Consider the following 16593-nt stretch of genomic DNA (forward strand, 5'->3'; position numbering starts at 1 on the left):
TCCATTTAGCTGAATGTTTTTCCATTGTCTGCTGTCTTCCACAGCACAGTTAAGGAAAAACAGAAAATCCTTAAGCCATCAGCGCTGGGACAGCGTTTCACTTGTGGTTTGCAGGCCCCTTGGCAGTTCCCTGTGGCTGAAACCAAGAGGTTTTTGTGTTCACTCTGAAGAATATTGGGTTTTGGTAAACTCTGCCCAGGCCTGTGGTCCCGTCCCTGACCCCGGATCATTGAGGCTCCCTCTTGGTTATAAATTAGGATTTAAGTGGCGTTCATCACTTCTCCCATGGATGCAGCAGGACAGAGAAAGGGTTAGCCCAGACCCTAAGGTTTTTCAATAAACTTTTCTGTATTTGTGGAGATTTTGGGAACTCCTAAACAGAGGAGGAAGAGGGAGGAAGGCCTGAGTGAAATGGCAGAGGTGGTGTATCCTTGCACACCAGGCACTTCTACCCACACATGGAGTGCAGTCATTCCTATGAGAGGCACTGCTTGGATTGTCACTGTTCATGTTCTGAAATTGATTTTTTAAATAAAAAATGAGGCAAAAGTCAGACTAGCTCATAGACTGGCAGCTTGTCACAGGCTGGGCTTTCTCACAGCACTTTCAGCACAACAGGCTTGGTTTCATCTCCATTTCTCCTCGCTGTCCAGGAGAACACCAAGGGGCTTGTCCAGCTTTTTCCTGGATTATTTTTTGTTTAGGCAGACTGGCTCATTCCTGGTAGAAATCTGAGTTGTTTTGTGTTTACAACCCACTTTACTCTGCATCTCCTACAACTGTATTTATGTTTTTGTTAAAAATACTAACTTCTCACCAGGGAAGTGATGGAGTCACCACTCCTGGAAGTGTTCAAATGATTCAGTGCAGCACTTGGTGTTGGGGTTTGGTGGTGTTTGGTTGGAAATTGGACTCAGTGGCCTCGGAAGTATTTTCCAGCCTTAATGATTTAAAAAAGGGGCATTTTTAGTATGTGGAAAGGGCATTTTTAGTGGAGTCAATGATTTCAGAAGTCTTCTCCAGCCTTAATGATTATTTTTTGTTTAGGCAGACTGGCTCATTCCTGATAGAAATCTGAGTTGTTTTGTGTTTACAATCCACTTTACTCTGCATCTCCTACAACCGTATTCATGTTTTTGTTAAAAATACTAACTTCTCACCAGGGAAGTGGTGGAGTCACCACTCCTGGAAGCGTTCAAACGAGTCAGTGCAGCACTTGGTGTTGGGGTTTGGTGGAAATTGGACTCAGTGGCCTCGGAAGTATTTTCCAGCCTTAATGATTCCACAAAAGGGCATTTTTAGTACGTGGAAAGGGCACTTTTAGTGGCGTCGATGATCTCAGAAGTCTCCTCCAGCCTCAGTGACTCCACAATAGGGCACCTTTAGCGGCGTGGAAGGGGCGTTGTTCGTGGAGGCGGGCGTCTCCCCTCTGCCCCGCACACTCACATCCCTCTCCTGTCTCCTAGGTCCCGCATCCGCCGGGAGCTGTTCATCGAGGAGATCCAAGCCGGGAGCCAGAGCCAGGCCGGCTCGAGCGACTCCCCTTCGGCCAGAAGCGGCAGGGCGGCCCACAGCTCCGAGGGGGACAGCTGCGACGGCGTGGACGCCGAGGGCCCTCCCGACGGCAAGCCCAGCGGCCCGGAGGCGGACGAGCTGAGCAGCGCGGCCGCCAAGTCTCAGGGAGGGCCCGCCGAGCCGGCTTTCGAGGCGGGGGACGAGGCCCTGCGAGGCGCCGGGCCCTCGGAGAGAGCGGAGCCCGAGGGCCTGGAGGACACCGACGACGAGGGCCGGCCGCGAGCGCCGCGCCAGAGCTCCCCGGCGGCACCGCAGCGCCCGGGGGACGCTCTGGAGACACTGCCAAACTCCGCCACGGAAGGGGATGCCTCTACCTCAGCTGCCTCCACCTCAGTCCTTACGGGGGAGAGCTCCTACAAGCCGAAAGAAAGTTCGGAGAAAACCTCCAGTGTGCCAAGTACGAGCTCGACGCCGGCCGCAGGCTCGCAGAAGGCCAACTCCCTGCAGAGCTTGTTCGGCTTCTCGGAGGCGGCGAGCTCCAGGAACACGCGAGACAGCTCCCTGAGGAAAAAGAAAGCGGCCAACTTGAACAACATCATCCACCGCTTGGAGAAGGCCGCCAGCCGGGAAGAGGCCGTGGAGTGGGAGTTTTGAGATTAAACTGGCCCAACTCGGGAGAGCTGGGAAGTCAAACTGGACCTCTACTGGTTTTATTGTGTTCGCACTTAACCGCCCTGCGGGCCACAGGGCAAAAACGCCATAGGCCAAGGTGCATATAGAAATCAAAAAAAAAAAAAAAAAGAAAAGAAAAAAAAAAAAGGAGCGTTAAGCCCAATTTATGTTTGTGTTTTCGAGGAAGAAAACTGAAATGTGTAGTCAAGCTTTTTTGTACCCTGAAGTGTTTTTATTATTGCCCTAAGTGATTTCCACAGTTTCTGGAATAACTCATACAGCTTTGCCTTGTGCCCTCCTCTTTGGTGTGGGGCTTTAAAAAAATGAAAAACAGGAAAAAAAAAAAACCTAAAAAAAAAAAAATCTTAAAAAAAAAAAATCAAACCCACATATTAAAAGGGGGCTTTTTATCTGCCATCTAATGGCTACAGAGCGATAATACACTATTATCTTCTTAAACCAGGAAAAAGGGGAGATTTTTCAAGAAAAAGAAAAAAAAAGAAAGTTTTTTGTAGCTGTTCAGTTGCCACTAAGAGATTGCACAGTCAACCGACTCTAAACACACTAGTTTGGATTCCTACATATTTTCAAGAAAAGAAAAGAATCTTGTTGTTTGAAACTTTGAATTAAAAAAAAAAAACACATTTACTCCACATATTTTTTAACAAAACAAAAAAAAAAGTCACATCAGGAAAATATCTTAATTTGTGGTAGCTGACTTAGTGTTTTCTTGTAAGTGAAATAGAATATTGACACGTAGTGCACATTGTTTCATAGCTTTAACTGATTCTGGTCTTTTGCAGCCCAGAATTTGTTTAATACACTCCATTTTAGGCCAAATCAGGACAAAAAAAAAAAAAATCTGAATCTAGGTATTTTATAATCTGCTTTTTAACCTCTAACCACAGAGCACGCTGATCAGACCTCATATCTGGGAGGTTTAGGAGACAACTTAGAAGCAGCATGTACTTGATCATTTCACTCGGTTCGTAGCGTACAGGATTTTCCTTTCGGCAGAGACAGATCGCTCCCAAAACGTTGGCCAGTAACATTTCATCCTGCTACTCGGGGCCTAGCCCGTATCCCGGACATTCAGCTTACCTGGAATCCTTGGGAACGCAGCTCACGTGTCCGATGCTGTCACACACCACTAAGAGGGACTGGAGCTGCCGCAGAGCCAGCCCTCCTCCTGCTGTTGGTGGCCATTCACTGACTCTCTTCCCACCGCGAGCACTGATTTTAAACACGTTTTTAGTTGTGGGAAGCTCCTTTTTTTTTTTTGGCGTGGATAAAGAGTACACGGCAATGACCAGACGGGCTCTTAGCGGGCCAAGCTCGAAACCAAAACCTCGGCGCTGTCGAATCCCGGTCCGGCCCGTTCTGCCCTGCAGACATGCAGCCTTTTCCCATTATTTTATGCACAGGTTAGGGCTGATCAAAGTACAAACCCAATTCTAACTTGTCTCTAACTCCTCCTGTTGTCTATATGTATATGCGTGAGCATAGAGGTGCGTGGAAGGATGTGTGTGCGTGGGTGTGTGCGTGCAATTTTATACGTCTGTGTATTTTCTTACGTACTTGTGCACACATAGAGTGCATTACTGCCACCTTTTTTCAATAAGCTGTTTTATCAGTTATGGCTTCTACAAGTTTGCTAATTTAGACTCCTTTATTGCCATATCTTTAAAACTAACAATAGATGATTTCGGAATATATATATATATATAAATATATATATATATAATTTTTTTTTGCTTATTTATAGGTGCTGTATTTTATTATCTGATTGTTAGGAAGGGATGAAAGGGGGCAAATATTCTTTAGAGGGATAGACTGCCGGCAGTATTGGGTATAATTTACAAGATGTAGTTGTCATACTGTATATTATTGATTGAAGACTTTTTTGACCGTATTGTGTATCATTGAACTTTTGTCTTAGGTCAGCATCTTTTTGATGACACTTTAATGGTGCATTCATTACTTCTTAAGTTTAATTAATATTACTTTTCTGATTTTGGGGGAGGGAGGGATGGGGGAGAGGAGTTCCGACTTTAAAGGTATGTTCCCAATATTACACCTCAGTGTGCTTGTATTAATTCATTAGTAGGATTTTTGACTGTAACATGTGAAACCACATTTCTTGCATGATGTTTTAGAACTTATGTATTTCATTTACAGTCTCTTAACATGCGACAGCAGCACTTAGCGCAAGTTTTCACCAATTTAAGAATCAGTACACTAAAATCCATCCTCATGACTAAGGAAAGAAGGCTCTAGGAGGCTGAAAGGCAGGGATTTGGTTTGGATTTTCACTGCTGGCTGTTTCAGGATTCCTCCTTGGGTGAGTGGGGACTCGTGACGCGAAACGAAAGCTGAGGAACGGAGAGAGAGCAGCTGCCCCTTCCTGTGCTGAGCTGAGGGACAATTGGCAGTGACAGACACCGGGGTGAAGCCAAGGGTGACCTCTCTGTGCCTGGCCAGTGTCCTGCTGTGACTCCCAAAGCAGCTCCGTGGATAAACACGGCCTGGGGGGAGCTCACCTACCTTAGTGCAAGTCACAACCAGCTGCGCCTCCAGCCAAGAGCAAAACTTCTGCCCAGGAGATGCAGATATTTTCTTAGGTTCTTTAATTATTTTTTTTTTCGTTGTCGCTGTTTGGTTCAGGTTGGGTTTTTTAATTAATTCTAGGCAATACTCTTGCCAGTCTGTTCCTACTGTCCTTGTCTGCTGATTTGAGACCCAGGTGCTGGATGCAGTCAAGTGGTTACTCTCAGCTTTCTCCATAGTGAGGGGGTTTTTGTTCTGTTTGATGATTTTTTTTTATTTTAAGTTAATATTCCCCAAACTGTTCTTGTGCCTGTGTCTATCTGATTGCATTCCATGATGCTTACTGAGAGCTCTGGCTGCATTGTACGACAGCAGAACTGTATTCACAGTGCAAATGCAGCACTTAAGGTCAATCTCTCTTCTTAATAAGCAATACGTAAGTGCCTTGAAACATATCTTCTTTTTTCTTTTTTTCTTTTTTTTCCTGTTTATTTTTGGTTTGCTTTTCAGGTTTCCACTAGTTCTTTAGGATTCTTTAGCATCCGCCCAGTTTTTAATGCTGTAATGATTTTTAAAAAGCATATCTGTAGCTTGCCCTAGAGGAAATCTTTCTTTCATAACACTAACTGTTAATTCTAAGCTCCATTATTCCATTTGAGTCATGTAATTTTGCTGGATAAAGACAGCGTTCAGAAGTCAGAAGTCACTCCATCCTGCCAAGCGTTGTCATTGGGATCCATTATAAAATTAATCAAATAAAATGCTGTCAGTATTTCCTATATTTTTGGCACTTTATTAATGGCTTAGCTCCTTTTGCTGTTTCATATTTAATGATCTGTGTTGAATGTGGATTAGCCTGCTGAGATGCTGTTGGGGTGATCTCCTGCCCGGAGTCCCCTCGGGTTCCTTGGTGACCCCAGACCTGGGGCTCGGAGGCGCTGCCGGGGTTTGTCCCGGTGTTTAGCCAAGGTCACAGCTGCTTTTCTGTCCCCGTGGGAAGCAGGATGGGTGAGCTGAACTACTGCTGAGGTTCTCGGGTTGGACATGAGTTACCTGCTGGTGTTTCTGGCCAAGGCCCCCCACGTTGAGAGGCTGAACTTACACTGCAGGGTGTGAGGATAGCTGGGATCAACGTGGAACTCGCCCTTGGGAGGAAAATGTGCTTTGGAATAACTTTTTTTTTTTTTTTTACTTAACTCAAAGGATAAAAAGTAGAAGGAGAAGAAATGCCAAAGAGCAGCACAGTGGCTGTCATCCCTTGGGTGCTGATTCCAGGGGAAGGGAATGTGTGACTTGGGGCTCATCTCACAGAGCCCTCGTTGCTCACATTTCTTTTCCTGATGGATAAAGCACAGGCAGCTTTCAGGAAATCCATCATGCCAGAGTCGTTTTTCATGAGGTTCTTAAAAACCATTTTATTTTCTCTCTCTGTCTCCACTTCCATGCTCTTAACCAACGCTGTGCATGAAGGGCCAGGGCTGTTTTAGTAGAAATACGTTTATATTGCAGATAAATTGTTGATTTTTCTCTCTGGATGATTAGGGAAGGAAAAAAGTGCAGTGCTTTGTTTGCCAAAAGCCAGGAAAGAGTATCCTGTGGCAGCAGGGTCATGCAGTGGGATTGTCAATACACTTCCATTTTTCAGGATACAGATTTCAGACAACAGCATTGCAGATGTTTATTGGCAGAAATGCATTTAATTACAGTTGCTTTTGATGCCATAAAATTTGACCATTTTATTTATTCATCAGTGAAATGCCTATAAACAGAGCCACCCTTTAAAGGAACCCATATCAGTGCACTCTGACCATATCATGAATTGGTGAGTCCTTTAGTAATAAACTCCTTGCTGTAAGAGGAAAAATCTATATTGCAGTTATAAAGAAAAAAGTATGTGCCTTTCTCATTAGCTAAAAGATCTCTGCATTATTTTTATGTAACTTGTTGATTGGGATTGGTGTAGAGCAGGGGGGTCATGAACACCACAGAATTCTATGCAATATTTTCCAATCCAATTCCTTTAAAAGTCACCATTTTTCAATCCTTTAACAGGAAAAATAGTAAGTTTGAGAAGTGCATCATTCTGGTGGTAATTCAAACTGCAAAGCTGATAAATTGACATAAAATAGGATTGAGGGAAATGTGACAAATTAATGTGATGAAATAATAGAAAATGCTAACAGTGGTTGCAGTCCCTACAAGCACAGCTGCCATCAGAAGTCTGTCATCTCCCATTTTAAAATTAATAATTCCAGTATTCTTAAAGCTTTTATGAATAAGAATGCTCCTGGCAAAAACAGGGCAGGTTAGAAACGGGGAGAAAAAAAATCATGTTTTGACCATATAGAAATTATGAGAATACACAAAAAAAAGTAATTGTGTTTGGACATTTAGGACTTGGATCCCAAATGTTTTATTTCCATTGAAATGCCCAGTATTCTGTGCCTTTAGCAGGGCTGTGAGAGATCAGTGCTTGGCAATTTGTTGCAGACTGAAAGTGGAGTGGTGACATTTTTAACCTGCACATGGAGGGCACTATTTGGGCTCCATTCATGTCTCTTCCTGCAGAGCAGATTCTGAATTTCTCTCTGATTTCCTCTTCACCCAGTTCTCTGTCTTTGGCCAAAGTGTGGCCGAGCTCCTCTTGTAGGCTCAGAAACAAGAGGAGGAGGAGAAGGAAAGTTGGTTCTTAGGTGGGGACTGGATTTAACATTCCCCAAAACCCAGTCAAGGCTTTCCTGTGAGTGTGTGGCAGTTTTGGCCCTGGTTGTAGCTGGTTGTAGCCTCTTATCCCTAAATTTAACTCTCATGGATAAAACATTGGCAGGACTCAGTTGATTTCTGTGTTGTTCTGCCTTTCCCCCTTCTGCTCTGTGAACATCAACATTTTCTTTGTGTTGCATATACAATCAACTTTTCTGAGAATTTAAAAATTCTGTACAAAGGAAAGACCTTTCCCCTCCTGCCCACCACCAGCAGTTTAAAGTCTGGTTTTAAAATGCAAGGAGAATCCCTGGCATTGGAAGTACAAGATCTGAATTTCTTTTCTGATATAATCTTTGTAGTTCAAAATGGGTGCAGCAGTGCCCTGTCTCCTTCACATATATTTGAGCTCTGAAATGTAGAAATATAATTTCACCAATTTCTTCTTTCCTCCCCATCTCTTTTATAGGATATATTGACTATGCCATATATAAAGTATAGTTAATAATGGACTTTATAGCAAGAAAAGCTCTTTATACCATGCCTAGGGACAGATTTGTCCTACATGACCAGGTCATGGACTATACCCTACCCTATTAATATGCAAGGATAAAATGGTTTTATGCTCTGAACGTGAAATTTATCCTTTTGGAGAAGATTAGCGTTAGGCCTGTGCACTTAAGTTTTCAGAAAGCCTTAAAAACAGGTGTGTAAGTGGTGCCATCTCTGTCCTCAGGGATGATTTCCCCCCAGCCAAGCGGTACTGTGGCATATTTAATAGCAGTTATTAGTTATAAGGTCATTTTCCAGTTGAAGAAAGTCATTCATTGAATTTTATTAGCGAGCCCCTCACCAGCACCCTCTGGTACAATCCAGGACCTGCTTTTCCCAAGACCTGGGCATCTGTATCCATCCCAAAATCCTTGGGTCTCTGTGAAATCTGTGTTTCTACAACTCCTGTGAATGGGAAAAAACCCTGATGGGATTCCTGGGCTTGATTGTCATTGCTATTCACAAACATCTTCTGTCACTGAAGTGCATTAGAAGGAAATGCCTCCTTTTAAAAAAACAGTAAGATTATTATATTTTCCTTGTCCAGCTCTTCTGTAAAGGATATTTCTGCCAGTTTCAAGCTTGCTTTACTCACAGTACTGTTGGGAGATTCTAGACACGGTTCTGTAGATTTCTTATCATTAAAACTGTTGATTTCATCACATCAGTTCAGATTCTTTGGACTTTGAACCAGCTGAGTGCAGAGAGCAACTAAATTCTTAACCTTAACAAAACAGTGCAGGATCAGTGCAGCAAAGTGAATCCCCTGTGATGTCGTGTCTTTGGCTTTCTGTCTGAATTCCAGAGATATTTGTGATATATGGTACAATCTTCATCCAAAGTTCTTTGGAAATGGAGAGTCATGCCCGGAATTTCCTGCTGTTGTGGTGCCACACCTGATTTTTGCACAGTTCCTGTGTTAATTCCTGGTGGTCTCACAACAGCACAGCCTCTCTCTTGACAGCAAGAACAAGATTTGTGTTCTCTTCTGCCTGTGTGGGTAATTAATCTGCATTTTTGGGAGTTGTTAAATGTGTCTCTGTGCATCATTCCAGGATGGAGGAGCCCTGTGTATTTAGCATTTGTGTGCTTGGTCTTAATGGTGCAGCAGAACCGCTGCAGCCAAATTTGTGAAATCATTTGGGATGTAGGTGAGGCAGGGCTTAGAGCAAATATGTATTTTAATGGGCAGAGGATGCCATTCCCCACCTGTCAGATCAGAGGGGATTAGCCACTGGAGAGACCAGGCTGCTGAGGATGCATGGGTTTAACTAATGAGGACAGATTCATGCTCAGAATCCATAAAAATGATCCCAAGGGTCTGAGATGTGCAAGAGCCAAGGAATTGGAAAGGAAGGGTCAAACCTGGTCTGTAGGTTTGTCTTCCTGCAGGAAGTTCATATCCCAGATATTTGCACACTTGTAGTGCTCTCTCCTTTATCAATGTACAGTGGACAGTAAAGACATGTTTAAAACAATCACAAAACCAGCTGATGAAGTAAATTCAAGCCAAGTATGGAATTAAAGCAAGCAGTTCAGCCTTGCTCTCCCTTAGCTGAAAATTCAAGTATTTGTAGGAATCAGGTAGAAATTTTCTGTTAGGCAGCTCCTCTTGGAAGGCGAGTGTCTGTGCTTTCAGGAGAATAAATAAAACTTGGCACTTGACTTGCTCTGAAGTACAATCTTGTCTCCAAGTAACTAGGAAAAATATTTTTGCAATCAGTCTTTCAATCAGACTTCCCTGGCTTTTATTAGCTTCTGTTGGACCCTTTGTGCTGTTTTGATGTGTTATTTATATGTGGGTAAGTTATTTCTAGCTTTAAAAGTGTTTCCAAAGTATCTGGTTACCTCTGGATGCTGGTACAGGTGATACAGGGAGTACTTGAGCACCTGGTTTGGATGGAAAGGAGGAGTGTGGAGAATAAGCAAGGTCACATCTGTGTTGTACTTTTCCTTTTCCTTGACAGGGCTTCCATTTCCTCACCTTCTCTAGAGAGATGGAGTTCATGGGTCATTCCTTTTTTTTCTGTGGGAGAAAGATTTTAATCGAGCTTGAAATGATTTTATTTTCACTCCATAGGCATGTCATCAAAATCCTGTACGTTGCCACATTTCCCGTTAAGTCTTTAGGTTTTGCTTCCTGAAATTTTCACTTTCTCTACTTGGAAAGCAATGTGCCTTATTTCCTAATCTCTTCGTGGAGAATAATCTAAAGCACAGTGATCTGGCTTGCAGCTTTTCATTTCTTTTTTTTGGGTGGGGGGGAGCAAACACTGATGGAGCATCCCAGTGTCCCAACACTGGCACTGTGCGAGGAGTCTTTGTGCAATAGAAACTCTGGGGGGGTTCCTGTCCCACAGGCTGTGAGGGTGAGCTCTGCCCCAGGAGAATTCACATTCCTGGGGGGAAAAGAAACTCCCGTGTCCCTGTGGGTTCATCCCAGCACCCTGTGGGTTCTCCCATCCCTCCTGGGAGAGGGCTCGGCCGTCACCCAGCAGAGCTGAGCCTCGCCCCGTGCGCTCGTGGGTCTGTGGGTGTCCAAGGAAGATCCGTGTCCCTTTGTGCCATTGTCACACTGCTGTCCCCACCCCTGTGGCCAGGCAGTGTGGAGTCATTCCAGCTGGGATTTGGGTTTGTGCAGAACAGGCTCTCCCCCAGCCCTTCCCTTGCCGAGCTCGCTCTCTCTGCAGCGTCAGGAGTGAAACACACAGAGGTGGTTTGTGATTAGGACAACAAAAAAATCGAATATTTCCTATTTATGAGATTAATTTTGAACAGTTTCTTTCCTGTTGAGGTTTGGGGTTTTTTGTTGGATATAAACACAACAGGAGTATTTACATATCGTTGGGTTGGGTTGGAAGGGAACTTAAAGCTCATCCTGTTCCAACCCCCTGCCATGGGCAGGGACATCTCCCACTAAAGCAGGTTTCTGTCCCCTAAATGGAACTTGGAGAAAGCTTGGAATATCCTAAAGATGGAGCAGGTGGTGTTGGCTCGTAGTATCCATATCGTTGTGCCCCTGTTGTGTTTTCTAGAGCAATCATTTTTTTTTAAGGAAAAAAAAGAAGTATTTTATCTAAATGCCTAATAAATAATATTATTTAAATAGTTTTTAAAATAATTTAGGACTGAGAATAAGAAGCCTCAGTTGTGAGAGAAGAAACTTAAAATATACAGAGAGAGAAAATACCCTGAGCCTCCTAGAGCCTCTACTGAGAATTTGCTAAAGATGCAGAGCCCCTGGTCAGAGCACATTGCAATTAACTCACGAGTGTTCATTTAAAATGAGAGACTGATTTCCTGTGATGTTCATCTTTGTTGGCATATGTTTGACTTTCCGAATTCAGAGCTGATTTCCTTCTCATTCAAAACAGTTGGTCAAGGAAAAAAAAAAAAGAAAAAGAGGAGAAAAACAAAAAAAAGGCGAAAAATAATAATTCACCTTGCGCAGCAGCAACTTTTCCTGGCGTGAGCTCTGGAAATCCACGTTGTGCACTGTCTGTGGCACAGAGGGGTGGCTCAGCCGTGTTCAGACAGGCCAGGGGGAGCAGCCCCAGCCCCAGGGCCGGGCTCTGGGCAGTGCCAGCGGTGCCAGGACCCCCCTGGCACGGGCAGAGGGGACGGTGCTGGGCACTGCAGGGCACAGCACCACTGCTGGGGCTTGGGAAGCAAATTTGCACTTTGCCTTTCGAGGGTGTCCCACTAAAAAGAAAACAAAAAAAAATCCGGCGCATTTCCCACGTCAGGTTCTTTTTCCTTCTGGTGTAGTCCAAAAAGCAGCGGAAAATCAGAGTTAAAAATGCCCAGTGGAAGTGTTGGATCAGCTCTGCCAAACACAAGGTTGTTCCTCTCGGAGTACTCTATGCATTTCTGTGGTGAAAAGCATTTTCTCCCATTCCTTGCTGGAAATGCTGTGAGAATGTCACACGTACGAATTTGGACATTGATCCCAAAGCAGATGGAGGCTGGGGAGGGGGGTGTTCTTTTTTTTGCTTTTTTTCTTTTTTTTTTAATTGTTCCCCTCATGTCCCTTTTCTTTTTTTTTTTTTTTAATTAAAAAAATTAACTCTTTGCATTTGTGCAATAACTACTTGCCATGAGAATGGGCAGACCTTGGAAATGCCCCGACTACTAACACAGCACAAGATGAACTCGAACAGAAAGTGGTGTACTTTTTCCTGAGAACTTTTTTTTTTTTTTTTAATAATAAGCTCAGTTTTTACCCCAGTGTATTGTGGTGTCTTACATTTTTAGCAGTATTTTATATTTTTTCTGTAACGCACTAAGTCTTAGATGTTTTTAGAGCTTGTTTGTTATATTCACAATCACGGATTTTAAAAAAGCAAAAAAGGAAAAAAAAAATCCTCACAAAGACCCAATTGACCAAAAAAAAAAAAAGGTGTCATTTTTTTTTTTTTTTGTACAAGTAGCTTTGAGAAGCCCACATTGTGTTGCTGTGACTCATCTTTTGTAACATTTTATTTCTTGGTATTTGTTTGAACATAAAAAATAAGAGTTTATCTGGCTGGCAGTGCAGGGCAGCGCTCCCTCGTCAGACATTGTTTCTGTCTTTGTTTGGTTTAGCCATAAAATGTTTGTTCTCAGCACTGTACAACGGTCCCTATATGATATGGAGAAGCAATATCACTGTATGAAACTCACACGATGTATTATTATTATTATTCACTAGCACCCTAGGTGTGATAATTGAAGTAAATATCTTTTATACAAACACAATTCCGCGTGGGCTGTCTTTTATTGAGGTGAGACCTGAGTCCAAGCAGCAAACATTTACATTGTGCTTCTGGTTTGGTGGTGCCCAGAGGGATCACAGGGATGGTTTGGTGGGATTTGTGTTTGGCCAGGGGAGGAAAATTTACTTTTTGTGTATCAGTTCCTATGGGGAGCATGTGTGTTTTTCCAATACCTTAAATATTGAACTGTTAGATGCCCAGAATGTTCAGTGAAATCCAAATGTGGCCATTCCTGCTGCAGGCAGTGGGAGGTGGGCACCCAGCTTCACAGACAGAAAATTTGGGGTGTGAGGCTGCCAAGGGGGATTGTTTTGAGCTCAACATATCAACCAATGAAAAACAAAAAAATTTTCAGCTACCTGAGGTCAGAAATGCTTTAGGTTCAGAAATGAAAATGTCAAAGAATTTTCCCAGGTATTTGGCTCACTGTTTATTTTTACAGATCCTTTATAGGAAAATAAATTCCTCATTTAGTGCCTTATGGGATGTTCCTATGAATACTCTCAGTATTTACAGAGTGAGGAGTTTGGTAAGGAACAGAGGCTGTGATCAGTGGGATTATGTTTATAAAAGAAGTGGAAGGAATCATTTTTGGATGCTCTGGGTGTCAGGCAGAGGATGTGTGTGTGTGTCTGTGCTTACCTGGGTGCTCTTATCTGCTTTTCTGTGATTGAAGGTTATTTTGGGGGGCCTCCCTTGGTTTCCAGCAGCACATCCCTGACCCATTCCTCCCACAGGCTGTCCTGTGCTCCCTCCTGGGAGTTTCCTGTGGAACAGGAGTTTTGGAGGGCCAGGAGGGGGATATTTGCTGTGCTTCTGTCCCGGGAGGTCTGTCCTGGAGGGCAGGAGTCGGGCTGGATTTCCCACCCCACGAGGGTGGCACTGTGTCCAGCTCCATGCTGGTGCCCAATTTGTGTCTTTGCCATCTTCAGCTCTGCAGGAATGGGAGGATTCTCCTCAAATGTATTAAAATTGCTACTGAATGCCTTCATTTCATGACAAATGTGCATTTTCTGGTTTTGAAGAGTCTGTGACAGGTTGTTCCACAGGATGGAAAGGTTCATGGTTTAACACTTTCTTTTTCCCTCCTCTTTAATAACTAGTCCAACTGTTGATTGCTATAAATGGTATTATTGTGTATAATTTGATCCTATTTTTTTTAAACCTGATGCTAGACAGCTAGACTTTTCAAATGCTAAACAGCTTGACTTTTAAAATGCTGTGCCTCAGGTAGGTCAATTTATGTGTTTGTAACCTGCACTTTTCTTCAGGTGGTATCGACATGAAACTCCTAAAATGCCACACATGGTTGTAAAAAAAGAGTGTGTTAAACTTGAGAGAGCACTGACCTGGAGAAGGCTCACAGTAGCTCAGAATTTTCCATCTTGGGATAAGGCCAGGCTGTTCTCTCAAGCCTAAATCTCAAAAAGTTGATTTTGGGAAGTTAGGAAGGCAACCCAAACCACAAGGAAGCGTCTGAGAGGTCAGGAGCAGATATTTATGGTCTTCCATGGAGATAGTTGGGTCTTCCACTGTAACTTTATGGGGGCAGCCCTTCAAAAAGGTGTCAAAATTCTGTCTTTTTGGAAGCAGTGTAAGCTGTGCGTTCCCACAGACCTTTACTGGTTTGAACTGGGACATCGCTGTGAGTTCCTGCTGGGACAGAGCTGCTGCTGGGGCTGGATGAGTGAGGTTTGCACAGGAAATGTTACAGGGATTTGCTGGATTGATGGAAAAGTCCTTGTTTGTGGCATCCTTGGGTGCAGGAGTGAGTTCCCACCTCAGTGCCAAGGTCCTGCCTGTGCTCCTGCTCCACCAGCAGTGAGAGTTTTTCTTTCAGTGGGAAAAGGGATATTTTTTCACATGGCATCATGTTCCCACCAGGTGTGAAGCTGTGAGTGGCTGACATGGTGGCTTTGGAGCCCCACTTCTTTCCATTTGGAAACGCTGTCATTTTCTCCCCAGTATTTGTGTTTCAATGGAAGTGGTGAAGGAATTGTGTACTTGCCAACAGAGGGCTTCAGAAAACATGATTTGATTACAGCAGAGCATTTTATTTTCTTTTTGCTCCAAGCTATGGGAAACTGATAAGAAAATTCAAACTGTTTTCTTGAACTCTTCCAAGTTACCCATGTAATTATCTTAGTACCCTTGGAAATAATCCCTTCTTATATGAAATCTCTCTCCTTACAGGGTGAATTTATTAAGCACTGCTGGGTTTCTTTGCTGGGGGCTGTTTATTTTGGAGTGGCTGGGCCAGGAGGAAGGGGAAGGAGAAATCCTTCAAACCTTCCCTTCCCAGCAGGCCCTCAAAATGTGAAAAGAAAGGGAGAAAAGCAGGGAAGGGAGAAGAAATCTCACCTGCACCTCTTCTGGCAGCAACTGGCAGAGAAACAGAGAGGTGGGAGGGAGCCCCTGGAGAGCCCTGGAATGGTTTGGGTTGGAAGGGACCTTTCAAGGACACCTTCCACTGTCCCAGGCTGCTCCAAGCCCTGTCCTTGGGCACTGCCAGGGATCCAGGGGCAGCCACAGCTTCTCTGGGCACCCTGTGCCAGGGCCTGCCCACCCTCATCATAAAAAATCTTCCCTAGGACTCACCTGGATCAGTTCTCTGTTAGCTGAAAACCATCACCCCTCATCCTCTCCTGCTGCAGTTTGGTGGCTCCTTCTCCCCTCCCCAAGGCCATTTTCCAAGCTGGCCCTGAGGACATTGAGGAGAGGGCAGCAGGAGCTCAGAGGAGGATGCTGATGTTGGAGTGAGCAGGGTAACTGGGGCTTTTCCTTGTGCTTCCTTTGTCACCTGGGCAGAGAAGGCTCAAATGTTGCTCTCAGGGTGTTGGACATGATCTGCTCTCTACTTGCCCCTGTTTTCTCTTGTCCCTTTGGCAGCAAACTAAAGCTGAGCAGGGCTGTTCTTGCTGCCTTCAGTGGTGCCAGTGCCGTCCCTTGCTGCCTGGCACTGCTCATCTTCTGTGTCATCCCTGAAGGACCTCACTGATGTTCTGGATGTCTGCTCTTACAACTCTGTACCTGCAGAGAAACTTCATCTCTGCACTCCTGGAGCTTTTCCAGGCCTGATATCCGTGCCTGGAGACCAGGGAGATTGTGCTAGAACTCCCTGATGGTTTTTAGAGATGTCATCATTCCTTTCTTTTCATCCTCTCCTGCCTTTCCTGCCCTTCCAGAAGCCCTGCAGAAGGTCTGATCAGAGATGCCCTCATGGCAGGTACAGATGGAGCAGGACAGCCCAGAAGCAGCATTGCTCTGAAATGATTCCCAGAATAATGATCCAGGCATTCTGGCCACTCAGGAGCTCTTGGAGCTGACCTTTCCTCCCTCCCTGGAGATTCCTACAAAACCTGCTTTAACATGTCCCAAAAGCCCAATTCTTTTGTGTTTCTGTTGTCTGGGTGAGATCTCTGGAGCGCTTGATCTTCTCTATCTTTATTTACCCTGGGGACATTTTTGGAACAGTACAGTCCCTTCAAATGACACTGATTTTTCACTGCCTCATGGGAGGTGAGGTGCACCCAGCAGATGGCTCAGCTGGGCTTTTGCACTACCCCCTGCTCTTCAGCCTGCACTTCTGAGCAGATCTGCACCTCAGAGCCCACAGACAGGGCTCTGGTGACTTTTAGAAAGAAACTTTCAATCATTCCCTGCCTCCTTGTCCTGTGTCTCAGCCTGCTGACAGCTCCCAGCAGCAGTGGCCCCCAGGAAAAGGCTTTGCAGGGAAGTTGAGGTGGAGTGAGTGACTCCCACTCGCTCTGGGCCAGGCAGAAATGTCCCTCACCATGAAAAGGTCACGACAGAACTGGAACCATCGAGCTGCACAAAGGCCTTTTCACAA

General features: G+C 44.4%; 1 protein-coding gene across 9 annotated transcripts in view; it reads left to right on the plus strand.

Moving 5' to 3' along the window:
• CUX1 (cut like homeobox 1) overlaps positions 1-16593 on the plus strand; it is a 270018-nt gene that overhangs the window by 237477 nt on the left and 15948 nt on the right. For 7 of the 9 annotated variants that reach the window (XM_063402457.1, XM_063402465.1, XM_063402456.1 and 4 more), the window contains one exon: positions 1467-3649. The exons of the other annotated variants lie outside the window; for them this stretch is intronic. In XM_063402457.1, coding sequence (XP_063258527.1) covers positions 1467-2169 — 703 coding nt within the window. In that variant the 3' untranslated portion in view covers positions 2170-3649. Of the gene's footprint in view, positions 1-1466; positions 3650-16593 lie in introns of those variants that run through there. 9 annotated transcript variants of the gene reach the window in all.

The sequence above is a fragment of the Prinia subflava genome, chromosome 8 (assembly GCF_021018805.1).
Source record: "Prinia subflava isolate CZ2003 ecotype Zambia chromosome 8, Cam_Psub_1.2, whole genome shotgun sequence".
NCBI classification, from domain to species: Eukaryota; Metazoa; Chordata; class Aves; order Passeriformes; family Cisticolidae; genus Prinia; species Prinia subflava.